We start from the raw sequence: 27,520 nt of genomic DNA on the forward strand, positions 1-27,520 counted from the left end.
TCAGGACTTCCGCTGCACTGCGCATGTCTGAAAGGGATGCGTGTTCCGCGTTGTACCCACAATGCCATCGAAACACAGTGGTGGAGCGTCGTCTGGTTTCTTGAAGCTGTAACGGTGAAGGAGACTGGTGAAGAACAGAAAGAGCTCCATCCTGGCTAGTTGCTCACCGAGGCATACCCGACGACCTGGAAGTGAAAGATACATACCATATTAAGGATCGACAGATTGAAATATTTGCCATTTCCGGTTGTCCCTGCATGTGTGTGTTCTGCAATGTAACTTAGATTAAACAGAGTATCTTTAAATCAAAATCTCCTAAATTCTGCTATATACCCAAAACGATTTCAACTCTAACGTTAGTAAGTAAATTATTCCAAATTTTGGAGAAAAAAAAAAACACACACACACCAAAAAATGAATTAATCTTGCGGTATGCAAACGATGAAGAGCTGATCACACAGAGTCGCGAATTTGTCTTACTCTGTAAGTCTTTACAATTCCAAAACTTTGTGTGTGTGTGTGTGTGTGTGTGTGTGTGTGTGTGTGTCTAATCTTTCTCAAAATTTCACTGATTTACTTCTTTGATCTTCTGTTTTCATTCAGAGTGACACGATAAGGTGGAGTTGCATTATGAAAAATCTCACTAACCAGTGCTAAAGACGATCAGTTCGTCACGCTTGAGCACCTCGCCGTCTTCCCCGAGGAACCTTTCGGGCCTGAACTCGTTGGGGGCGTCCCAGTGACTTTCGTCGTGTATGACCTTGGACAGGTTAGCCAGGATGACGGCGCCCTTGGGGATGTGGTATCCTTTGACCGACGTGCTCTCGGCCGCGACGTGCGGTACGCTAAATGGCGCCACATTGCCCAGTCGCATGCACTGTCATGAAGAATGGAAGGTACAGGCATGCATAGTGTTCTCATACAGCGGTAATTGATATACACTACAACATAATCATGAGTTTAACAATCGCAATCAGCCCTTTTTCGGCAAAACGGAAACAAAACAGTTACAAGCACAGACTTGTCAGATTGTGACGACAGTTCGTTATTCCGAAGGTTCGTTAATCCGCAAATGAAATAAGATTCGTTAATCCGAAGGTTCATTCATCCGAAAAGGAAACAAGGTTCGTAATTCTGAAGGTTCGTTTGTACTCATCTATAATTTACATTTTCGGATTGATGAACCTTATTTCAATTTCTCGGAATAAAGTATCATATTTTATTTTCCGATTAACGAACCTTCGTAAGAACGAACCTTATCTCATTTTAGGATCAACGAACCTTCGGAATAGTGAACTTGATCTCATTTTCGGAATTACGAAACTTCGGATAACGAACCTTCGGAATAGTGGCACAATATTTGGATTATTAACTATACCCCTTTTTCATTTCGAATTTATGAACCTGTAAGTATAGCGAATTCATGTGTTTTGGAATGACAAACCTTTTATTTCATTTTTGGATTAAGGAAACGCCGTAATAGCGAACATCACCCGTCTCTTCACCCAATGACATCTTCTTGCAGGCGCAGGTGATCAATTGGATCACGTGCAAATTCTGTAGGCCCATTCTCACCTACTCTGTCTTTGCCGAATGAAGGACGTTTGTTGCCCATGTCCTACGTGCATGCCTACCGGCATAACGGGCAGATCAGGCTGTCTTCTCCGAACCGATGATTCATGTAAATTTGCCACCCACACACACACACACACACACAATCTAACTTCGTCCATCTCACGCTCCATATTCCTTTTCAGATAGCGTCGTGTCTTGAGACTTCGTTTAAATTCTATGATCGCAAATAAAGGCAAAAAGTGTAGTAAATTGAAACATTAAACGTGTGCCATCATATTCTTACTTCCAGCACCACGGCGTTGGTGTAAGGCAGATCCTTACGATCATCGAGCCGGGGGAATCGATCCCTTCCAACCACCTGATCGAGTTCCTTCTGAACACGTGACTGTACATCTTGGTGCGTCATCATGTACATGATGGCCCACTTGAGGGACGTGGACGTAGTCTCGGTTCCAGCGATGAACAGATCGGCGATACTGGAGACCAAATTGTCGTCATCAAAGGATGTTTCTTTCCCCTGATGAAAAAGAAAAGAGAGAAGAAAAAAAGGTTAAAGGGATGGTAAAGTTTTGGTTGATATGGAGATTTACACTGTAATTTTTTGCGAGATAATTATCATTGGAAGCCGCTTATGAAATACGAAAGAGGATATATTCTAAGAGGTAGTCAAAGTATATTTGGAGATAAGTTATTTTGAAACGGCTGATATCTCCGAAAACGAAATAAAACAAGGTGATCCTTATAAAAAGTGCACAGGTCCAACCGTTTATGAGGACCTCTGTGTTTTTTTTATAATTCAACCATTTCCAAACAAAATAAAATAAATATCTCTAAGGATTGTAGATTGATGTATTAATACTAACATTTCTTTAGAGGTTTCTCGTAATCTCACAAAGAAAAGTGGAAACCTGAAGCCCCATCTAGAATAAAAGCTCACCATCACTTTAAACGTATAATGATAGGAAACAAAAACAAAAACAGACAAAACAGAACAAGATAACATAAAAGTCTACAAGATGTAATTCGATACACTTGGTTTGCGGTTCACCATGTATATAGTCTTTAGAAGGGCTGTTGAAATGACAGGAGAAAGATGGAAAGAAAGGTTGGATGAGAGGTGAGAAATTGAGTAAGAGTATTCTTTCTGGAGTGAGTGTAGTCTTGAAAAGGACTGTGAACCAAGGAAGTATGGAACCAAGGAAGTATAGAAGAGTTAGGAGAGACTATATAGAAGAGTTAGAAGAGTTAGAAGATGTAATTCTTTATCATAATTACTGGCATCATAACTATAGCCTCCAACTAAAATCAACCATTTTCATGACAATTGTACTTATTTTTTTAATTTTTTTAAATCCATGCATCAATTTTATCTGCAAAATGATAAAGAAGAAATGAAAAGTTGAAAGATGAATGTCTGAATGGAGTAGACCTTTATTTCGACCAATAAAATGTCTGCAAAGGGACTGCACGCAGCATAATGATTTAATGACGTCGACATCACGTGACGATTAACCCTATAAAGCCCAAGGGGGGGGGGGGCACATTGTACCCCCTACCATATTTTCGTTTACCACTCCTACACCCTTTACCCAATTTCAACCAAATTTGGTGACTTTTCCTAAAATCTTATTGCAAAGATTTTGATGCATAATTTAGCTATGTCCGATATTGCTGGTTGCCATGGCAACCGTAAACTTATAACCATGTTCGTCAGATTTTGCATGATTTTCTGTTCCAATTTCAGTTAACAATAATAATAATTAATGAAATGGGAGTTTTCCCGCCTGTAATTTGCTGAAGGACCAAATGGTGAAGTATTTATGGTCGTAAGTTACTCTGAAATGGTTTTCTTATTATTTCCTTTATTTTTATATGACATATTAGGCATCAAACAATCGATATGATAAAAAAGAATATAAAAAAAGCATTTTCCAAAGACTACCCTTTTATTTTGTGTTATCTTCACACAAGCTTTACCTGTAATATTTTGTTTATCATATTATCAATCTGCAAACTCAAAATTTCAATATTTTGGAAATATGAAATGTGATATCAATACATGTATCCATTCCAAGCAATACAGCATTGGTTTCATATATTGCTTTATATTGTAATGAATATCGCCCCAATATGTTGACCTTGAGAAATTTTAACCATAACAAATAGTGAAGGTTGACTTGCTTTTCCTTTGTGGTAAATATTAAAATGTTTGATATGAAATAGAAGCATACATGCTCGGGATAAAGAAATAAAAAACAAACAAACATGATTTTAGCGTATTTCCTATGTATTTCTTTATATTTTGGTAAATAGCGCCCTCAGTGGATTGGGTCATGTAGAGTATGAGTTGCTCTATATATCCATGTGCCAAATATGACGGTCATACATCATGGAGGGGGGCAGAATGTGCCCCCTTGGGCCTGGAAGGGGTCAAAATAGCTTGGGCTTTATAGGGTTAACATACAAAGTGAAGAACTTGTAGAAATCACAGCTTGTATACAAGAACTAGTCCCTCGTTAGTAATATACTGGTGATAATACTTTGAAAGAATACAAATATACGAAGCCGTTTGAAAAAACTCTTTAATAATATTTCGGAATGGCAAAAGGAAAAAGAAGACGAAAATGAAATATATACCGGACAGAGAGAGAGAGAGAGAGAGAGATAGGCAGATAAATATATAAATATATATATATATATATATATATATATATATATATATAGAGAGAGAGAGAGAGAGAGAGAGAGAGAGAGAGAGAGAGAGAGAGAGAACAATAGAATATTGCATATCACGTATTGGGACAAAGGTCAGTAGTCAGACTTTCCGGAACGGAACTAGAGGGATCACGGAAAAGGTATGGTAAGTGAGGTTGTGAGACAGTGCTTTTTAACGAGAGCTTTTTACAAATCAGTGAACAGTTCCATTTACTAGGGTCTATCCATGTAAACTTTAGTTGCCAACATTACTCGATTTGATAAACATAGTTCTGACGGAATACACATTTGATTTTATTTGGGCTTCTTTGTTTGACAGAACAGGGGCGGATCCAGGGAGGACCGCAACCGGCGCACGCCCCCCTTTATTTTTTGTTGAAACAAAAGAAATAAAAAGAAAAAATGGGGGGAGGGGTGCGTGCGCCCCCCCCCCCTTTAATTTTGTAAACACGCCCCCTCTTTACGGAATTCCTGGATCCGCCCCTGCAGAATGTGTATCATTTATGAAATGATGAAATGAAAACATACAATCCAACTTTTTAACGTAACTCACTTCGGATTCCTTCATACGCTGGAGATAAATGTCAATGAAATCTCTCGGGTTGTCCCAATCGATGTCCTTTCGGTGAGCTTCGACTATTCGCTTGATAAAGCCGATAATACTTTGGATGTTTCCTTTCATCTTTCGGAAGCGTCCGGGAAACTTCGAGATGCCTGGAATGGGGGTGTAGAAGATCAAGCCACCAGCACTCGACATTTCGAGGTTGGCAGTTATAAGATTCAGGATCTGCAAGGAAGTAAGAGAAATCCGTAAAGCAAATTTTAAATATTTTCAATGAGTGACACGTGTGCAAAATCACAATGACCTATTTCACAGTTAAGATCTGAACACACTAGCAGATTAAGGAACTTGAAGATCTTCTCTTCAAATTTTACCCGTTAAAAAGGAGGTAGGGCTTACTTGCAAAATAGCACATAGAGTTTCATGAAAACTATGCTAGAGGTAGATATGTATCAGACTATACACTCAAATTTATCTTTTCCACCAAATTAATAAAAGTCTTTCTTGCTGCACTTACATATAAATTACCACTCGGTATATATAACATGGCTATATTCAATTTGTCGATAAGTTGTGATTAAAAAAAAACCACCAAACAGCTCAACGCACGAATCCTTAATTTGAATGTCTACCTCAACAAATTCTTTGTCGTCGTAGCTGTACTGCGTACCAAGCGCGACCGAACAGATGATGTTGGAGATAGCTGAACAGAGAAGGTCGTTTGGGTCGAACGGTTGACCTCCCTTTTTCTCGAAAGCGTCGACGATCTGGCCGACTTCGCGGGCGACTGTGTCCTCGTAGCTCTTCTTGCCGACTCCGAGACTACGGAACACGCTATGGACGAACTGTCGCTGTTCTTTCCATACTTCACCATTTGACAGGGCGATACCTGTTGGACGTGTATTCCAATTTGATAAATTATCTGTCTGCATATTCGTCATTGAAATGTCTGTTTGGCTATTATAAGTTCAACACTTTTTGTCATGAAAAGTTTTCGTAAACTGTTATTGTCTCCTTCTATTCGAATGTTTGTAAAGTACAGATATCTTTATTTCAACAAGGATGTCGGTATTTGAACCTGTCATTTACTGCTCTCCCGGCAACTATCGGCAACCAAGGATAGGACGGTGGTAATGTCGTTGCTCGAAAGCTGCAAATTCGTTAAGGTCCGTTAATCCGAAAACAAAAGGTCGGGAGGTGCGTAACGATAGGCCTACTTCGACATGCGAACCATCGGAATTAGGAACCTCATTTCACTGTTTTTGTTGTTTTGTTTGTTTGTGAGTGTGTGTTTGTGTGTGTGTGTGTGTTTATTAACGAATCTTCGTAATGACAAACGTTTGAAATAACGAACCTTCTTATTGTCGCATTAACAAACCTTCGGAATATCGAACCATTTCGCGTTGACGAAATTTCGGAATAACGAATCTTCACAATTACGAATTGAAAACTAAAATCCAACATAACAAAAAAAAAAGAAGAAGAACTAAGAACATCATGTTAAAGTTTCTTCGCAATAAACATTACAACATACAACGAAATAGATTCATGTAATGTGTTTAAAATTGGTTCATGTACGTTCGATATTTTTTTCCTTCTTTCGGTTAGAATAGCAATTCTGGTTGCCGCAGTACAATCAAATGAGAGTATAATCACAGAGGAGAGTATATATATATAAATATACGGTAGATATATATATATATATATATATATATATACATATATACAGAGGTAGCTTATAATCTGCGGCAATTATCTGCAGACAGTGATAACTACCCATGGCAGAAAATAAAGTAGGTGTGCGCAAGACATCAAGACATTAGAATCCGAGTTCTTGAGACTCGGCAGGTCACGGGTTCGATACTTACCAGCGTTAGCATACCCAGTTATCTCCTCAAGCAAGCGGCTGTGCGGACGATCGTTGAGTTTGGGATTCTGAAAGGCCTCCCGGATGGTGGACAGAGAATTGACCATCACTATGGTAACCGGTCCAACGGTGAAGGAGTAGATTTCCCCATATTGTTCTGCCCAGGACGTGAACAGCTCAAGAGGGCCAACTTTGCTCCTAGTTAACACATTAAATATCACAATGCAGACCATGACCACACTAGGCTTAATACGTGTGTATGGATGATGTGTATCCGTATATAACCTTATGCGCGCATATGTTTCTACAGGATTATGCCATTCAAATCAATATGAAGCAATAGAATGTGTATCAACATATTGCTGATGTATGCACCACCTTCCCCACTCCCCCCCCCTAAAAAAAAAAGAAGCAAAATCACAAATCATTCTTTGACAGACTGAAACAAATTTTATAATTGGTGCCTAATCAACTCAAGTCGTGTACCATTTTATTCGACGTTGAGAATTCTGGCATGAAATGTGCCTTCTGTAAAACCTTGCATGATGTTAGTTGCGTTTCATAATGTAGAAAATACACTTTTCTTGGCCATGTTTTACTTACCTGTTATAATAATAGAAAGCAACCATTCAAATCTAAAAAATGAATTCCATCTCATGAAAGTTTAAAGCAAAGGTTTATGCTTTTATTCTATATTGATTGCATACGTACGTTGAATGACTGAAAAGGACAGTTTAAAGGTGAAATTCCCGGCAATTTTTATAATTTCAAATGCACTGACATAAATCGACAATAAGACAGCAGCTCTATGTGTAAATTTGCGGAATTTATCTTTGTTCTTGAGCAGCGAAACCAATACTCTGAAAACACCCAAATGAAGAGTTTGTTTGCAAAAACCGATAAGTCCATTTTTGAAGATTTTGAAGTACGGTCTCTGTCACAAAGTACAAAATAATACCTTTTTAATGATATTGGTCACTACATATAAAGGTACATTTTTTAAGTTATGGTCAAAAGAAGCAAAAATTTTCTTATTATTCCCTTTATTTTTCTTCACATTTAAGTGCAAATATCTCCATTTGAAAAATATGGACTTACCGGTTTTTGCAAACAAACTCTTCAAATTATACTAAGCAGTAGGCCTATTGCTGAGCAAGCCTCAGGATGATGATATAAAAGGAAGCTCACATATTATTTCAGAAAATGTAGCACTGCTGGCAAAACGGATTAAGCGCCATTAAAAAAAAAATTACAAAGTTTAAGCCCATTAATTATGAGATAGAGCAAATAAAACCATTCCAGTGATACTTCACTTGTAAGAAGGAATATGCATTGAAGCTATGATTAAAGATATCCTAAACTAAGAGGTATTTTCTTCTTATCATTCTTGATTTCTCTTTGTGCCTGCTTGTTCGCAAATATCCCAAATTGACACGGACGGAGTTAACTCGCTTTTGCGATCAAACTTAACATACGACTAGAGATATAAATGCTGCCAACCGCGCCAAGTTGTTACCTCATTATCGTAAAAAGGACACCGAAGAACGGCAGCCCGCTGGGCCCGGGTGGAAGATTCCGTGGTCGACTCAGATATCGTTTCACGCACCAGGCGACGAACAGGGAGACGATGCCGATGACGATCACCTGTCTTCTAGCTCCGGAGTCGGTCTGCGACACGTCCATGATTTTCGTCGTGACAGATTGATCGATGCGTTAATTACTTAGTAGTTATTGGTGATTATTTTCCCCTTCTGCCGAATCAAAACAAAAGGGAAACATCATAATTAATTGAAATACTTTCAAAGTTTAAAAGTAAATACAAGAATTATAGGCAGCTTATATATGTAGGAAGACACCTGATTACTGCACCTTACGTCCTACCTCGTAGAAATTGAGCACGATAATGTATAGGCCTATGCCGCCCGAGCTTCCTTTAATACTGCTCTTTGTTAGTTTAACCTGTCCGCGACAAAGGGCCTATGATGCAATAATGAATAATACATGATCATTTGATTGCATCACTTTATCATTAGTAATTTTCAACTCGAATACCAAATGTAGTCATTTCGAAGAAAAACAAACAAACAAATAAACAGTCACTTTAGTAAGCCTACGTGTATAACCCGAATAAAATTCACTGGGTTGCTAGTGGAAGGCAAGTACAAAACAAGCAAACTGCGCATCCCAAAGTATGTGTATAGTCCCTCAAAAGGTCATGCATTGTGTACACTGTCACTTACCAGACAGACACACAGCCTGGTCTAAGGCCTGAAAAGAGCACGACCCTACTATGTATATATGGACAATGCTGGATTGCATTGTTATATAGCGATGCGCTTTCAGAACTGTAAGCGTGCATAAGTTCCCATAACTTATTCTATGCTTTAATAGGAGTATAGGGTTGCTGTCGAATTCTAAAGCGTACCCAGCTCCTATTATTCAATCAGTCCTTTACGAACGATTTCATGTTTTATTGACACATAGGACAATCTTAAGTTGGCAACTAAATGTTGAGTCCATGCGACGTACCTTACTGTCAACCGAAATGTGTAGAAGGGACACTATACAATTGAACTGAGTTTACCTTACCAAGAACTTGTCTAAACATATTTCGCCAGTTGGTCAAACTTACCCTAAATGCGCGGCCATCACCGGACACCCACGTACATGTCTCTCGTGCAACTACCAAGTCTCTCTGAACGCAAATGCATGTAGGCCTACTGTGCCTATTTACGTGATAAAGAAAGGCAGGTAGTATAGCCTTCACGGCGGCTAAAGAGCCTGACCTTAAACAGTCCGGGTTGCGGAATTCTCTCCGGTATAGAAACAATACAACTGGAACTTGATCCGATAACCTCAGCCGAATTCCGTCACAATGCGTGTATAGGCACAATCGATGTCAAAACACTGAACTTCTCGAAAAGAATAGATGGTTAATACAGTGAGAAGGCAGAGAGAGAGAGAGAGAGAGAGAGAGGGGGGGGGAGGGAGGGAGAGAGACGGAGATCCGACAGAATCAAGCAAAACGACTAAACGTTTTCAAACATATCTTCGTTCGTTTGGATTATATTCTGCTTCTCAAATCAAAACAAAATACATGTAAGATTGCGTAGATAAGTCTGCATATATTGCCACAATAAAACAAAACACATGTAATAACAAAGAAGCAATACAGAAGTGCAGACTACAGGGGCGGTTCAAGGAATTCCGTAAAGGGGGGGGGGGGGAGGCTTATACGCACCCCTCTATTTTTTCTTTTTATCTCATTTGTTTTAACAAAAAGTAGAGGAGGAGACACGCCCGGTGGTCCCCCCCCCCCCCTGGATACGCCACTGGATTATACTGTAACATATAAATATTTCATGGTTGTAGACCGTAGCTACATTAAAACAGGCAGTAGTCCATTTGAATCAACAAGAAAACACGAGAACGTCAGCCTAAGCATGGTTTGCCTGCGCTGACGGTTTCATTGGGAATTTATAGCTCAGGTTTGCCTCTCACAAAAGGTGATTTTTTTTTTTTTCATTAGATGTTTGTGCTGGGGGAATATAAGAAATGATCATTATATTTTTATTCTTTATCATATCTAACATTAGTAATTTAACTATGTTTAACCAATGGGGTTGCTTAATTTGGAACACGTGACCGAGAGATGTTTTTCTCCCAATTTTCATGCCCTGGGACAATCACATTTTTTGCTATGATAGTCTTTTTCGTTAGCACATTTTACATACCCGAGATTTGAATCGATATGGTATCGCCTTCATCTAATAGGTAACGCGGGTAGCTGGTAAGTTCTAGTGGAACACATCCATGCACATCGCACAATTATCGATACATCAGTATCGTCAGTTTTCGTCTTAGATCTAACGTTGCTTTCGTTCATTCGAACTTTCTTTTTTCATGCAGTCATAGTCAACATTTCGATGAAAGAGAGCTGTAATGGTCATTGATATTCACGAAACAAACACACCGAACCGACTATGTGAAATATCTATATTACTGTACGACGGCTTCGTCGTACAGATTATACAAATAAAAACACTACTTTTGTCATCTGAATCAGATGACAATGAAGTTCTCAACGCTCCACACGACCAGATGAATTCCAGTAAATCGGGGAAACTTTTCCGACATTCAACAAAATCTGCTGTTCGTGAAACATGAAAAAAGATTCCAAAGATTTCACCAAAAATGTGCACCAGATCGCTGATTTCAAGGACGTCCGAAAATGCAAAATCTCCCTCGTGTGAGAGGGGGAATACACCCACACCCTCCCCGACTCGGTCGCTACGCTCCCTCGCACATACACATCTTCCAAGTTTTGCCACCCCCCCCCCCCCCACTCCATTGTGAAAACGGATCGACTTCTCTGCTACTGAGGGCAATGATTGTTTTCATTGGGCAGTCAACACACTAGGGATCGTGTAAACACATCGAACAGGGGTCCGTTTCATGAAGCTATCACATAAAAGCTATCACATAAATCTTAGAATGGCCAAGCCGCTCTTAAGCTAGGAGAGACTTTCACGGAGAAGTGAAAACCATTTCACGAAGTCTCTCCTAAGCTAGGAGAGACTTTAATTATTTCAATCATCATGTTCGAGGGTAATACTAATTAACATATCATTAGCATATCATCTCCCTATTGTGTTACATACGGTGAGCACTCGCTACATAGACATAGCACGTATACACACAACACACAGTATCTGACATGCGTGCACTGAGAAGGCATTTTCATCGCCTCCTGATTCACAGACCAACGAAGCACTTGGAGCGTTATTATTTTTGTCATATCATTTTGTTACACATACATACAAATTGTCAAATTCAGTATTTCAGTTTTATGCAATATGGTAACATTCATTGATATTACATACATATTTCTTTTCTTGAGAAGACTGAAGGAAAATGAAATCACTCAATCTTTTACAGTAATTACGACCTAAATGGACAGGCACTCGAAATTCAACATTACTTCAGTGTATTTCATTACATTTTCAATCAACATTCCCCATCACACATCAAGCAGACAACACTGCACTATATAATGCCCCTCTGTACACAAGGCATTAGGGCACCCGACACTGACTTTAATATTTCAGAATACCGATGAAAAAGACGGAAGCCCAAAGAGATTTTTATTCGAGAAATAGACACCTCGAATTCAACATTAGTGATACATTTCGGTCGACAATCAATACATCCCTTGTAAGCAGATAATCAATTTTATTTAATATACGTGTACATCATTCAATCTACTGAACGCCTGTGCTATTATAATTTCTTAACGAGCTTTCTCCTCTTCGACAGTTTCAAGAGATATTCTCTTTCTAAAAATCAGGTAGCATCGGGTACAAAGGTGATTAATGCTTGGCATCTTGAAAATAATTCAACCGTATGCCAGTAATATGGCAGAAAATCACATTAAATAACAGACTTCAAATGGTAGATATGATATCTAGTTTCAAGGTATTAAACTCCTACTTGCCTATTTTAGGTATGCACCAACCTTACACGAATATGCTTTATCATAATACCTAAAGCGGAAAATCTAAATTGTTGAGACTACTAAAGAAGGCACAAGCCTGTAAGTATATAATTATTTTGTCTTTCGATGATATGATCACCATGAAAAGCTAGTGGTGTAAGAAAGTAATTGGGTGCGCGTCACGAGTTCGACACCCATGAATCATATATACAACCCACAAGAAATACAGACTGTGAGTTCGACACTAAGCAAAAAAAAAAAAAAAAAAAAAAAGGGGGGGGGGTGGGGGGTCATAAATCGACCTGTGATGCCTCGTCTGTCTCGTAGGCCGTTCTTGCCTAATGTTGAAAACGTGGACCTTTTTTTTTTTATTAGAGTTGAAACCCATGGGTCTTACTTGTTGCTGTCAGACTCGTGGGCTTATCTATTTATTTTTTTGTTGGTGTCGAACTCATGGGCTGTTTGATTCGGGGCCTGTATAACTTATGGACCTTAGTTTTCAATGTGGAACTTCTGGGCCGTGCGACTCGCAGGTGTCGGTCTCGATGGATGACCCCTAATAATTTAAGGGTGAACAATGTTCAGGACTTCCGCTGTACTGCGCATGTTTGAAAGGGATGCGTGTTCCGCGTTATACCCACAATGCCATCGAAACACAGTGGAGGAGCGTCGTCTGGTTTCTTGAAGTTGTAGCGATGAAGGAGACTGGTGAAGAAGAGAAAGAGCTCCATCCGGGCTAGTTGCTCACCGAGGCATACCCGACGACCTGGAAGTGAAAATACATATAATTTTTTTTTTTTTTGGGGGGGGGGGGGGGGGGGCAGCTTTAAATGTTTGCCGTTGTCCCTGCATGTGTGTGCTCTGCAATGTAACTCTGATTATACAAAGTATCTTTAAATCAAAATCTCTTAAATTCTAACGTAAGTAAGTAACTTATTCCAAATTTTGGAGGAAAAAACAGAACACATCCACACTCACACAAACACTAAAAAAGTTGTGAATTGTAAAAGTTTAGAGAGTAAGACAAATTGGAAACTCTGTGCGATCTTGAAATAGAGTAAGTCTCTCTATATTTTGTTTCATACAGAAAAATAATTTCACTAATTTTCATGTTTCTCAAATAACGTTGGGCACAGACAGAATTCATCTGTTTGAAAGAGGATCTATGCCAACATGCTTTACTCTTCGTTGACCAAACAGGCGTAAAACAACAACAACAACAACAACAACAACAACAACAAACAGGGTGGAGTTGCCTTCTCAAAGTTTTTCGCTCACCAGTGCTAAAGACAATCAGTTCGTCACGCTTGAGTAGCTCGCCGTCTTCCCCGAGGAACCTTTCGGGCCTGAATTCGTTGGGGGCGTCCCAGTGACTTTCGTCGTGTAAGACCTTGGACAGGTTAGCCAGGATGACGGAGCCCTTGGGGATGTGGTATCCCTTGACAGACGTGCTCTCGGCCGCGACGTGCGGTACACTGAATGGCGTCACATTGCCCAGTCGCATGCACTGTCATGAAAGAAGGTGAGAGAAGCATGCATGGTGTTATCATGACAGCGGTTGTTGATATGTACAGTACACTTCAACACAATCAGGACTTACACAATCGCTATCAGTCCTGTTCGGGCAAAACGGAAACAAGCGACAGTTGCAAACACAGACTTGTGTCAGGTAGTGATAACAGTTCGTTATTCCAAAGATTCGTTAATCCGCAAATGAAATAAGATTCGTTATACTGAAGGGTCGTAAATCCGAAAACGGAGCAAGGTTTGTAATGTCTAAAGGATCGTTTGCACGCATCTATTTTATCATGTTGGATTAACGAATCTTCTTCCAATTTCGGATAAACGAACGTTCGAAATAACGTGCTTTAATCTATTTTCGGATTAATGAACCTGTTTAAAAACGAACCTTATTTGACTTACGTATCAACGAACCTTCGGAATAGGTGACCTTATTTCATTTTCGGAATTACAAACCTTCGGAACAATGCCAAAAATATTCAGATTAACTACCCCTTTTTCATTTTCGAATTAACGAACCTCTAGATATATTGATTTGTGTGTGTGTGTGTGTGTGTGTGTGTGTGTGTGTGTGTGTGTGCGTGTGTGTGTTCCGGAATAACGAACCTTCGGGATAACGAACCTCATTTTTTGTATTTTCATTTTAGGCTTTTAAAAAATGGAATAACGAACACCACTCGTCTCTTCACCGAAAGCCGTCTTCTTGACAGGTGCTAGTGACCGACTACTGATCAAGTGCAAATTCTGTATTCCCTACTCTGCCCATGCCGAGAGTAAGACTTGTGTTGCTCATACCCTGTGTGCCTACCGGTATAATAGGCAGAGGAGGTTGCCTTGTCGGAAACAATGAGGAATCATTGAAATGTCTTGCCACTTATAAAGGAGAAAACTCTAACGTTCGTCCAAGTCACCCTCCATATTTATTTTTTCCAAATGACACCATCTATCGAGTCTTCAGTTAAAATTGCATTTTCATGATTTTAGACAGGTGTAGTGAATGGAAACATTAAACATGTGTCATACTTCGAGTACAACAGCGTTGGTGTAAGGCAAATCCTTACGATCATCGAGTCGGGGGAATCGATCCCTTCCAACCACCTGATCGAGTTCCTTCTGAACACGTGACTGTACATCTTGGTGCGTCATCATGAACATGATAGCCCACTTGAGGGACGTGGACGTAGTCTCGGTTCCAGCAATAAACAGATCGATTATACCGGAGACCAAATTGTCGTCATCAAAGGATGTTCCTTTCCCCTGATGACATAGAAAAACAAAAACAAAACAAAAGCGGTTAAAGGGATGGCACAGTTTCGGTTGAGGTGTGGACTCAGATTTTAACTTTTTACGAGACAATCAGAGGCCGCCAAGTTATAAAACACGAAAGAGCATACAATTCTATGAGGAATTCAAAGTTTCTTTGTTGGAAATTGGTTTTGAAGCGGCTGATCCAAAAATAAGATAAAAAGTTTTGCTCAGAAGCTTCACAAAGAGAGTTGGAAACTTGAAGCCCCGTCAAATAAAACTTAACCATTCCTTTAAACAATACAATGGAAAGCACAACAAAGTAGAACGAAACAACATGAAAATCTAAAACACTTTTCATCATGATTATTGTAATCATAAGTATAACCTTCAATGGAAATCAATCTATTTCGTGCACTTAATTTTTGAATCCATTCACCAATTTTACATGTAAAATGACAAAGAAGATATGAAAAGTGGAAAGATGAATGTCATATCAATAATCACAATTATTATCTAGCTGGATGAAGTTGGCCTATGTCGAGCAAGAAAATGTCTGCAAACAGGGAGCAGAATGGTTGGTATAATGACGTCAACATGACGTGACCAATAACATACAAAGTGAGGAACTTACAAAGTGAGGAACTTACAAAGTGAGGTACAAGAACTACAGGTACTCCTGTACAAGAGTACAAGACACTCCCGGGCTGCATCCGCTTAGAGAAACAGTCCTTCTCCTGCATAATTTCTTTGGTAATTATTTGCAAATTTGGTAATACAATATATTTTGGTAATGGAATCAAGGTTACAGGGCCGGCGCAGTGTTTTCAAAAGTGTGGGGGCCCACTTCCGGGTTCCATGAGCTAACAAGCAAAAAAAAAACAAAAAAAAGGCTCATCTCTTCATCTCTTCTCCCCGTCCACTTCCGGGTTTCTTCAGCTGACAAGCAAAAAAAAAAAAAAAAAAAAAAAAAAAACATCACCTTACCGCCGCCATACTTTCAAGATCCCTATCTATTTCTATTTTAGTGCCACTTACGTACTTCCGGGTTAAAAAAAAGTGTGGGGGCCCAAAGTGATGACACCTTATGTATTCCTTTGTATGGTGCACAAAAAGTGTGGAGGCCCGAGCCCCCACGGCCCCACGGCTGCGCCGGCCATGAGGTAAGCATTCATCTTCTCTCCTTTGAATCATGTACGTCAACAAGTGTACTTTGTAAGATCTATATTATTGATGCTTTGTAAGGTATCACTGAAGAGAATTGAATACCTGAATATAAGAACTACCAAAGTCTATTGGAGAAAATTTAGGAAAACTAGAAATGAATAAATGGCTTCATACTGCTCTGAGTGTTTTCAGTTATCATGGTTATTGGGATGTTATTTATACAAATTTGAATATAAAACAGTCATTTGAATTATTATCTGTATTTGCATGATTTCGTAAATGGTTTCCAAAGGCGATAACCAAATGTAGATTGGGTCGTTCTTATATCCAGGTATACAATTCTGATTTACGTATACAATTATGTTGAAGAAAATAAATCAAACAAACAAGCAAACAAACTAGTCCTTCGTTAGCAATGTACTTGTTATAACACTGCGAAAGAATACACACAATACGAAGCCGTTTACAAAAGTCTTTAGTAATATTTCGGAATGGCAAAGGAAGAAGAAAAATAAATGAATCGGACACAGGTAGAGAGAGAGAGAGAGAGAGAGAGAGAGAGAGGGACAGTGAGCAGTATGATATTACAGGGACAAAGGTCATGCAGTATTGTCATACTTTCCGGAACGGAACTTACAAGGGATCACGGAAAAGATTCATTATAATAACAATGTTAAGTAAGGCTGTGAAAAAGTGTCTTATAGCGAGATGTTTTTCACAAATCAGCACAGTTCCATCCATTTCAACTTATAGGTCCCCAGAAGGGTCTATCCGCGTCAACGTTATTTGGACACTATCTGGTGACTTAAGTCATATTGATACAGTGGAAATTCGATATAAAGAGATCTGATACAGCGAAATTGACTTGATATTACAAACTATTTTTCCGGTCCCAAAAAACTGTTTTGCCTTTATCAAAGACTACTGATATAACGAAATATCTGATATAATGAACAAAATTAATTGTCTTGGTCCCAAGGATCTCCTTATACTGAGTTTTCACCGAAACAGACTTCTGACAGTAAACACATTTTGGTTTTAATTGGGCTTATTTGTTTGATCGATTAGGCCCACCAGAATGCTAACTATTCCTGAATTGAATTACATTGACATAATACAATACGACTTGTCGAAGCCACTCACTTCGGATTCCTTCATACGCTTCAGGTAGATGTCGATGAAATCTCTCGGGTTGTCCCAATCGATGTCCTTTCGGTGAGCTTCGACTATTCGCTTGATGAAGCCGATAATACTTATGATGTTTTCTCTCATCTTTCGGAAGCGTCCCGGAAACTTCGAGATGCCTGGGATGGGGGTGTAGAAGATCAAGCCACCAGCACTCGACATTTCGAGGTTGGCAGTTATAAGATTCAGGATCTACAAGGAAGTAGGAGAAATCCGCAAAACAAATTTCAGATATTTTCAATGGCTGTCATCAGTGCCGTATACGGCACTGGCGGGCATGACATGTACGCAAAATCAATCAGTGCCGTATACGGCACTGGCGGGCATGACATGTACGCAAAATCACTGTGAGCTATTTCAAAGTTACAATCTGAATAGGAAAACGAGATAAAGGTCATTGAAGATTTTTCCTAAAACTTTACCCGTTAAAAATTGAGGTACTTGCAATATAGAACTGGGGTTTTCATGATAACTATGGTTCAAGTACCTATGGTTATGACCTTGGTGCATGTTGGAATATGGACATGATACACGCAAATGCGTGTTCTTTTTAATCAAATTCAACAATTTTTTTTCTTGCTGCACTTACATGCATGTAAACTAATACTTTCTGCTTGGCTATATTAACTGCATGCTCTTCTGTAATTGAAATATTGATCTATGTTTCCAAATGTCTGAAGTTCAGAGGTCGTTGGAGAACAATTAACGATAACCCAAAACAATTCTGATGAGAATGTTGGAAACCAATATCGACCTAAACGATTAAGTACATGTAGTATACAATGTTCAACGTCAAGGTCATCTTTACATATTCGGATTGAATTCGAACCAACGACCTTCAGATTACTAGACAGGAATCACTAGAGATTCCGCTCGATAGCCAATGATGGTTCGAATTAATCTTCATAGCATGCAGTGGGTATTGAAACACACCCTGCTCTTTGCGATGAATGGATGAAGCGGAATCTTTTACGTGCATGAGTTGTTACTCTTTATAAAATGGGTTTAAGAATGTAGCCAATTGGAAGCGCTGAAATGAGTCACGTGTGCGTGCATTAATTTCTCACTAACATGCACGGCCTGACGTCACAATGTTTACACTAGCGGTGCGCACTCAATCAGTTGTTACAAGTGCGTCGGGCGCTACTATACGAGCTGTCAATCCTGTAAACAACTTCTAGTTCGGGCTGCCGGCCGGCCTTTCTTGTGCATAGCATGTGGCGTACGTACACTCTTATACGTACAGTACTTACATGTGCGGGATTTCCGAGTGCGACGTGCGTAAATGTTTGGGACGAACATCTTCGGACATCTTGATTTTTTGACTTGAGCGAGTGCTACATGTAGCTGACTGGTATTGACCCACAAAGGTACGTGAAAAATGCTGTCAGTTTTCGACCCATTTTATAAAACAAATGATGCACAGGATTATTTCGTGGCGTTACTGGAGATGTAGCGCACTCGAGGGTATTTACAATTGTGAGGCGAATCATTTTGGATACTCATACACGGGACCTCCATTTTATGTCCTATCCGAGGGAGTGTTTTGCCTCTTGTTAGAGGGGACGGTATGCTTACACACAACATTGCTCAGTCCAGACTCGGGTTCGAACCCGGGCCGCGTGATCGTGAGGCAGACGCGCTTCCGACTGAGCTAACTCACCGCCCTTTAATTGTAACTAATCGACAATGAATTTTGGTTGACAGTACAGTGCACTCCCGTTACAACGAACACGGTTATAACGAAATTTCGTTATAACGAAGTAAATCTTCTGATGGTCCCAAAATTATCACCATTAAAGTCTATGGTACAAAATTCGCTTATAACGAACACGGTTGTAGCGAAATTTCCGTTATAACGAAGTCTTTTCCGAGCGCCACAGACAAAGAAAAACAAAAGAAATGTGCTCCGTTATAACGAAATGCGAATTGCTTTCGAAAATACGTAGCGGAACAAGCATTTATAGCGTCTCTGCATGGGTGAACGCTTCACACCACTGTGTGTTTGCTCCTTGTGTCACGCACAGTTTCTGAGGGGAAATTGCGTTTATTATTGTGTTACCCGGGTCTCGGGTAACTGGGTTGAATTTACACTCCAATATCACTCTTGATCTGTATGCAGAGAAAGATAACACACGTCCAGTCAAGATGGATGCAGGGATGAAAGTGTTTCTCTTTATTCTTGTATAAATCATATCAAGTTTCAATAATGATCATATAAATCGCAATCAAAATAATTATCAATACTTCTTTTCATCAACACAACGTGAATGACACATGCAAATTGTTGATATGAATATCTAATTCTTCTTCAGTGTAATTGATAATTTACCTTGCTCAATATTATGATGCTTGATTTATACCTCAAAGAGTCTCTAAAATCAAAGGTTAATTATGACACTTACTCGTAACAATCAATCTTAATATTCCTTTGTAGTAAGCATAATTAACTGTAACAAAACTTTAACAAAAGCAACCTTATAGCTTAACATTAACCAATCATTTAAAATACAATTGATTTAATCAAATAAACACAACTACATATCATTTGATTAATCTCTGTTTGTATCCATAAACCGAAACACAAATGATTAAATAAACCTAAACCTGGAATGCATTCACTTCTTTGGCAAGAATTGTTTTGAAAGCAAGCCGGAAAACTAGTCATCTTGGTACACTGCAAAACAAATCTAACTTCTTTAGTTTTCCTTTGTTTCTCTAAAAGCCAGGTTTTCTCTCTCTTTCCTGCTCGTTCCTATTTTTTATTCCTCTCATATAAAACAAAACGCTTCTATAACATCTTTTACAGCATAAACTTTAACAACATCTGAGATGATCCCTGCCGTCAGGCAAAAGCGAAAGTATTTCGGGAATGTTACTACAGTCGCTCTGAAGACCAAACTTTGGGGACGATCCCTGAATAATTCCTTTTAATTTCTTTATACCAAGTGAGGGACTGGCCAAAAAGTGAGGAACTGGGGGGCTGGGAAAGTGAGAGAGACACTGACCACAACTATAAACACACCGTCCAGAGAGCTAGTGGTCAGAGCTCTGGCCGATAAGGTGCGGAGGTTGGCGTGAGTCATCCAAACTGTGTTCACACCGACCCTCCGTCTCTATCTCTATTCTACCTGTATCTACAAATGTACACTATTATCACCATCCGTCACTGTTTCCATTCTGCACAATGCTACACTACTATTCCATAAGCATCATGCCAAATATCCATGTATTTACAATTAGCACACTCGTTAAGGCATTTGGGCTTTCAGTCAGAATAACATATACAATGTATGTCAGTCACTTCACAGTCATTCCCAAGATAGCCTAAAGGTCAACGGACTCTTACACGGCGCACCGCCTAGGAGAGTGTTTACACTGACCATTCTACTCTGTCTCTTCCACAGGACAGTACAGCCTATGGCTTCTTCACACTCGCACAAGCAGCACTTAATCCGGCATTAAATCAGCTTAAGTTGTAATTTCAACTCTTACATCATGAAAACTACTAAATCACTACACAAATATAACAGTAACACCATTTCTATTATTCACCAACACTGGCATACCAGTCTATCTAGCTGTAAGTGACAATAGATTTGTACAAATACATATACTTAATAACTTCACTGAGAACACCATGGATGTTCAGAATTCCCTTTTTCTGAAGGAATAATTACTACATTCAACTACCAAACACTAAATATCATAGAATCACCAGATTTACCAATCGGAAGGAATGATTTTGAATAATTGAAAAGGGGTAAAAGCAAGGTTTCTTACCTGTATGCAGAGAAAGATAACACACGTCCAGTCAAGATGGATGCAGGGATGAAAGTGTGCTCAAAACCACATCCATCTGAGTGATGTCATTTTTCTCTGAATTTCAAGCAGTTTGGTTAACTCCACTCCGGGCTTTAGGGGTGGATGGATCAAGTTTGTGAGGGTATGTTCTTTCTTTTAAATCAGTGCAATTGTTCAAAACTTCTAAAAAAATGGGGGGGGGGGGGTCTATTTTCTTGGGGCATCACAATTGTAATACAGTTATCCCATCACATTTCACATAGCTTTCCAGTGTATGATGAGTATTCAGCAAACAGAATATGATATATATACGTTGTTTCCTTGTTTTCGTTATATATTGTATTTGTTAGGTTATAACGAAATTTCGTTATAACGAAAGAAAACTGCCGGTCCCGAGCATTTCGTTATAACGGGAGTGCACTGTATTTACGTCGATAAAGGAGCAATCTGTCAATCAGTTGCGATTAAAAAACGGCTCGACGAAGGAATCATTAATTTGAATGTCTAGACTTACCTCAACGAATTCCTTATCGTCGTAGCTGTACTGCGTGCCAAGCGCCACAGAACAGATGATGTTGGAGACGGCTGAGCAGAGAAGGTCGTTGGGGTCGAACGGTCGACCTCCTTTCTTCTCGAAAGCGTCGACGATCTGGCCGACTTCGCGGGCGACCGTGTCCTCGTAGCTCTTCTTGCCGACTCCGAGACTACGGAACACGCTATGGACGAACTGTCGCTGTTCTTTCCATACTTCACCGTTCGACAGGGCGATACCTGCATGTTGGACGTGTATACGCGTTTAATAATCTTCTGTCGGCAATTCGTAATATCTGTTTGAGTATGGGTTAAACAATTTTTATTAAGACAATTTTTCGTCAGTTCTCTCGGGCTGTACGAATATGTTTGAAAGACGGCAACTGCTGATCCCTATTCTAACAAGCATGTCGTGATTTGAACCTGTCATCTACTGCTTTCCAGGCAGCCGCACTTAAACGTTCCAAATTCATCGTGTCACTGCCGGCAACCAAGGAGAGCCCTGTGGTAATGTTGCTGCTTGGAGAGCTCGAGATTTGTTGAGGTCCATTAATCCATGTACTAGGCCTACTAACGAACTTTTGGAATCGTGAACCTTATTTCGTGTTTTGTTTAGTTTCGCTTCTGTTTTTTTTTTTAATTAACGAACCTTGTAATAACAACCCTTTTTTATTTTCGGATCAACAAAACTTCGAAAAAGCAAGCATTGTTCCATTATCGCATTAATGAATTTTTCGATTCTTCAGAATTACGAACTGCAACATAAAATCCAACACAACAAAAACAACCGATTGCAATGGAACATTAATTTTGTTCAAGTCTCTTCGGAATACACGTTGCAACATGCACTGAAGTATTTTGTTCAAAATTGGCTCGCGTACGTTAGATTATTTTACTTACTGTCAGTTAGATTAGCAATTCTGGTTGTTGCATCCCCTCCCCTCCTCACCCCCCCCCCCCCAAAAAAAAGTGGTTATTATGGTGCACAAAACTCGAACAGGAAGAGTGCAATCTAATTAATAGGCCTATATAGAGTAGCTTAAAGGGATGGTACAGTATTGGTGGAGATGATAATTGGGCTTTTAACTTTTTGTGAGATACCAAGAAAACTGACACTTATGATGTAGTACAGAACATATTATTTTAAGAGGAATTCAAAGGTTATTTGATGAAAATCGAGTTTGGAATGACTGAAAGATCCAAAAACAAAGTAAAACAAAGCGGTCGTAATAAAGTGTGGGTCCTACACTTTATTAGAATCGCTCCTTTTTGGATATCTCAGCCATTTCAAAACCAATTTTCACCAAACAGACATTGAATTCCTCATAGAATTACATGCTCTTTCATATTTCATAAGAGGTTTCTCATTATCTCATCAAAAATGTTAGAAACCTGAAATTAGGTCTCAACCGAAACTATACGGTCCCTTTAACATAAAATATATGGTAGCTATCTATAGAAAGTGCATAAAAATGGTAGAACATAAAGTATAGGTGTGCGTATAAATACGACCGAATCTGCTGCTTTTGAGGCTTGGGAGGTCATGGGTTCGATACTCACCTTTGTCAGAATATCCAGTTATCTCCTCAAGCATGCGGCTGTACGGACGATCGTTGAGTTTTGGATTCTGAAAGGCCTCTCGGATGGTGGACAGGGAATTGACCAGTACCATGGTAACTGGTCCAACGGTGAAAGAGTAGATCTCTCCATATTGCTCCGCCCAGGAAGTAAATAGCTCGAGAGGACCAACTTTACTTCTATAGTTAAAGGGACATTCCAGACGATTTTCATAATTTCACGTCATGTAGTACATAAATCGACAACTCCATGTATTGGTTTGTGGAATTCCTTGTGGTTCTTGAGCAGAGAAACAATACTTTGAAAAATCTTAAACAAATTACACTGAACAAGGATGATGACATAGGAGGTTCACATATTTCAGAAATGTAGCAGTGTAATTTCATTACAATACCGCTTGCTTGTGAGTTCACCTGTGGTGTAATCTATGCATGCCTTCTTCTTTTGTTCTACTTCCTTGAGCCCCAACTCATGCATTCTTATGGTGACTCTGCCATGTCATCATCCTTGTTCATTGCAATATGTTTTAAATTTTGAAAATATTCTTATTCTTCATCCCAATTATCACAAATTCTGAAACTCTATCCTCAGTATAACTAATTTATAGTTGTTCAAATATAACAATCTGTAAATCATCCGGAGGTCTCCTTTAACAAAATAAAATAACACAATTTCGACTTTGTACATAGGCTTACGTGTGTATGGATATAGTATCTGTATAACATACTATACCGTGCCGTATATTATTGTGTTCGCATTTATTATGATTTTATATCATCGGATTAATTATGTCTGTTGTTCATTTCCTGTATAGGCCGATCACCACTGTGGATATAAAAGTCTAGAGTATTTTTCGATCATTCATGCAGTTCTCATAGAGTGGAAAATTTCACTGGTGTAAAATGTTAAATGCAAACTTTAATGGCCAGTAACAAGTTACTGATCAGTGGAAATTAGTGGGAATGCTGGGGGATGATTGTTCCAATCGTTGACGGGCCGCTAACGATCGCCCCGTCACTGTACAGGCATGCTAACCTGGAAACATTAAACTGCACATTACTTGAATATGAGACCATTCTGAAGCAAATAATTTTCACACAACAATAGATGTATAATGTATACTCTTAAATGAATCCCACAAGGATTAGAACAATCATCCCCCCTTAAGTATTCCCACTGATTCCCACTGATATGACCAATTTATAGTTGCTCAAATGTAAAAGTAAGACAATCACCCGCAAAATAATGGGGGGGGGGAGAGGGGGGGGGGGGGGGGAGAGGGGCAAACGGTGCACTCAGTCTCCCAAGCATGTCTGTCTCTTTGAAGTCCGTCACGCTGTGAGCACTGAAAATAGTAACTTAGCAAAGTGACCCGAAAGTCGAGTGGGGCTCGCTGAGTGACATAAATTATTGATTTTGTTTAACCCTAACCAGGCCGTTTTTTTTTTTTTTTGGGGGGGGGGGGGGTGTTCTGTGGCCGGGGAGGGGTTGATTCAACCCCCACATATCTCGGCCGTCGATAGCGCAATCGCCATGAAATTTGGCATGTGCATTACATGACATTTTGTCGTAAGCTACCTTGCTATACAAAAAGAAATGGACGTTTTCGTCATAATAATTAATGATGCTAACATATGCATAAAACCCTAAATTTCGCTGTAAATCAGAAATTATAAAGCTCCTAGAATCCTAATTTTTTTGTGAAAACATTCCTCGTAGCATTCCTAACAATGTACTTGAAAAAGAAATTGGTATCAAAATCAATTTCTTTTGGATTTTGTTGTTTTACGAATTTCCTATGGATTCCTATGTTTTTTTCAACCTTTTGTTTTATTTTTTCCGCAAAATTTATGACAGAAGCTATTTCAAGCATAATTATGCTATAATTAATTAGTTTCAGCCTATGAAAGTGAAAATAATCACATCTTTATGAATAAGAAGAGAAAACTCCATTTGCATAGACTTCATACACAAAATCACGTTTTTGAGCCATTTTCGGTCTGACAGGCATATATAAAACGTCATGCAGCGTCGTAGCGGTATGCGCGATTTTCGCGAAAATTGTGTCAAAAGATGCGCGAGACTTGAAAGTAAAAAGTCAGCGAACGGTGCGGTCAAAAAATTTCGCGCGGCGGATTAGTCGCGAAAAATGTCGAGGGGGTTGATTCAACCCCCCCCCCCCCCCCGGTCTTTTTAGGGTTAAGCCTATTGCTGGTTTCTTAAGCTCTTGCAGTAACTACACAGAGCGAGAGAGGACCATATAGGCCTACATGTACCTACGCGTACATTATGAATAATGTGATTGCAATAAAAACATGTTAAGCGCCATTGTTAACATTTAAAGTCCATTACCAGCTAGCGCAAAATATAGGAAAACCTTTACACCAATTCTACAGTATAGTTACATGCATAACGAGACATAATCTTGATCTTATAATCGAAAATGTATCCCATTTCTGATTATTTCACTTGTTTTCTAGGAGTTCATTCGCAAGTATCTCGAATTAATACCAATGGAGATGACTCGTTTTGACTTTAAACTTTACATGATTGTTATATGCTGCTATTGGGCCTAACCGCTGACTTAAAATGTTACCTCATTATCGTAAAAAGGACACCAAAGAACGGCACCCCGCTGGGCCCGGGTGGAAGATTCCGTGGTCGACTCAGATATCGCCTCACGCACCAGGCGACGAACAGGGAGACGATGCCGATGACGATCATCTGTCTTCTGGCTCCCGAGTCGGTCTGCGACGAGTCCATGGCTTAAGCTGTGGCAGACTGGTCGATGCGATATAGGTGCTGATTACTTTTTCTCTTTCTGGTTTATGAGAACGAAAGAGAGACATCAGGATTAATGGGAATGCTTAAGTTCAAAAGTGAAAACAATAGTTATAGACAGCTTTTGAAGACTTGTAGTAAGTCCTGATCAAGTTAGTACTGTACCTTCAAGGTCCTACGTTGTGGAAACTGAGCACGAGCAGATCTATCACTATACTATGCCGTTCCATAACTGCTCTGTTTGAGTTTATTAACTTACCTGTCAGTGATATAAATGATGCGATGATAAATAATACACGATCATTCCATTGAATCTCTTTATCACTATAGTTTCAACTCGAATCGAACATGGCGTCATTTTTTTCTTGTTGTAAGTTATCTTTTTTATTAATATCATTTCCTTTGAAAATATAACAATTTCAAAAAAAATCATATCATAATTATACATAACATTTGTCATAAATGTTCATGCATTTACGAAACATATTCCATGAAAACAAGAATAATCATTCAATTCATTTTGAGGCAGAAATCAAGCAGGAAAAAAATAGGACGAATTATCCGGTCATCTTGCAGAAAATAAACAAAGAAACACACACACACACACACACACGCACAAACAGTATACGTGTATTACAAACATAATCTTCTCGAGCCTCAAAGTGTCATTCACGTATAGTACAGTGTATAGCATACCGATTGCCAGTAGTTTATTATGCTCTTGGGTGATGATTGTAAGAAACTGAGTGAGCTGCGTCATAATTATAACAATAAGAAATTCACTGGATAGCTAAAGTGGAAGACAAGTACAAAACGAGCAACTACGCTCCCCGGACTAGCCCCTCAAAATGTCATTGTATATTGTCTATAGCAGACACACTGGTCTCGGTGCTGACAAGATCTCGAATATGTAGTAAGGCCTATTTGTAAACAGCACGTACAACCCTAAAGGGTACTATAAACATGCACAATGCTGGATTGCATTGTTCGCGATGCTCACAGAACAGGAACATGCACGTATATAATGCTCAGAATTACCGTCGAATTGTAATCGTGCATAAATTCCCATAATTGGTTTTTGCTCAGAAGACTTCCAACGGCGGTCTGTACTTAACTGGAAGAAAAAGAAGAAGAAGAAGACGAAAAAGAAGAAGAAGAAGTAACTCAATTACTGTCGAATCCTAAACGTGCCTTGCGATGTCATCATGCAGTCCTTTATGCACAATTTCATATGACGACTATTATATCTTTAAGATGGCAACTAAGGATTGCTTACTTCATGCTGTCTTGCTAGTTTGTCGTGATGTGTAGAAGGGACACTACAATTGAACTGAGCTATAATAGCCCGACTAAAAACTTGTCTAAACATATTTCGCCAGTTGGTCAACTTACCCTATAAAGGAGCGGCCACTAATCATCGGACACCCGTACGTGAATCCCGCGAAAGTCTATCTGAACGCATATAACGATAGATATGCCTACCGTGCCTACGTGA

The 27,520-nt window shown here is 39.3% G+C and overlaps 2 protein-coding genes across 2 annotated transcripts; both read right to left on the bottom strand.

Moving 5' to 3' along the window:
- Positions 1 to 8,402, bottom strand: LOC139721793 (cytochrome P450 2J6-like). The gene is made up of 7 exons (XM_071633120.1): positions 8,236 to 8,402; positions 6,721 to 6,917; positions 5,485 to 5,741; positions 4,844 to 5,077; positions 1,859 to 2,092; positions 649 to 877; positions 1 to 185 (listed from the first exon to the last, which is right to left on the bottom strand). Exons 1-7 carry the CDS (start codon positions 8,400 to 8,402, stop codon positions 1 to 3), a joined length of 1,503 nt encoding a protein of 500 aa, XP_071489221.1.
- Positions 8,403 to 12,761: 4,359 nt separating this feature from the next.
- Positions 12,762 to 27,504, bottom strand: LOC139722777 (cytochrome P450 2J6-like). Its single transcript, XM_071634069.1, has 8 exons — positions 27,418 to 27,504; positions 25,841 to 26,065; positions 23,227 to 23,423; positions 21,650 to 21,906; positions 17,290 to 17,523; positions 14,758 to 14,991; positions 13,492 to 13,720; positions 12,762 to 12,979 (listed from the first exon to the last, which is right to left on the bottom strand). The coding sequence occupies exons 2-8, from the start codon at positions 26,005 to 26,007 to the stop codon at positions 12,795 to 12,797; spliced, it is 1,503 nt and encodes a 500-aa protein (XP_071490170.1). The 5' UTR covers positions 26,008 to 26,065; positions 27,418 to 27,504; the 3' UTR covers positions 12,762 to 12,794.
- Positions 27,505 to 27,520: the final 16 nt, after the last annotated feature.

Source organism: Diadema antillarum, unplaced genomic scaffold (assembly GCF_040938485.1).
Source record: "Diadema antillarum isolate AM-2024a unplaced genomic scaffold, OU_Dant_1.0 scf00000014, whole genome shotgun sequence".
Taxonomy (NCBI): Eukaryota; Metazoa; Echinodermata; class Echinoidea; order Diadematoida; family Diadematidae; genus Diadema; species Diadema antillarum.

Coding starts and splice junctions, on each gene's coding strand:
- LOC139722777 (XM_071634069.1), bottom strand. CDS start 26,007: ATGGACTCGTCGCAGACCGACTCGGGAGCCAGAAGACAGATGATCGTC. Junction 13,721..14,757: donor CCAACGCTGTTGTACTCGAA/GTATGACACATG, acceptor CTTTCATGACAG/TGCATGCGACTGGGCAATGT. Junction 12,980..13,491: donor ACTGATTGTCTTTAGCACTG/GTGAGCGAAAAA, acceptor TTTCACTTCCAG/GTCGTCGGGTATGCCTCGGT.
- LOC139721793 (XM_071633120.1), bottom strand. CDS start 8,402: ATGGACGTGTCGCAGACCGACTCCGGAGCTAGAAGACAGGTGATCGTC. Junction 878..1,858: donor CCAACGCCGTGGTGCTGGAA/GTAAGAATATGA, acceptor TCTTCATGACAG/TGCATGCGACTGGGCAATGT. Junction 186..648: donor ACTGATCGTCTTTAGCACTG/GTTAGTGAGATT, acceptor TTTCACTTCCAG/GTCGTCGGGTATGCCTCGGT.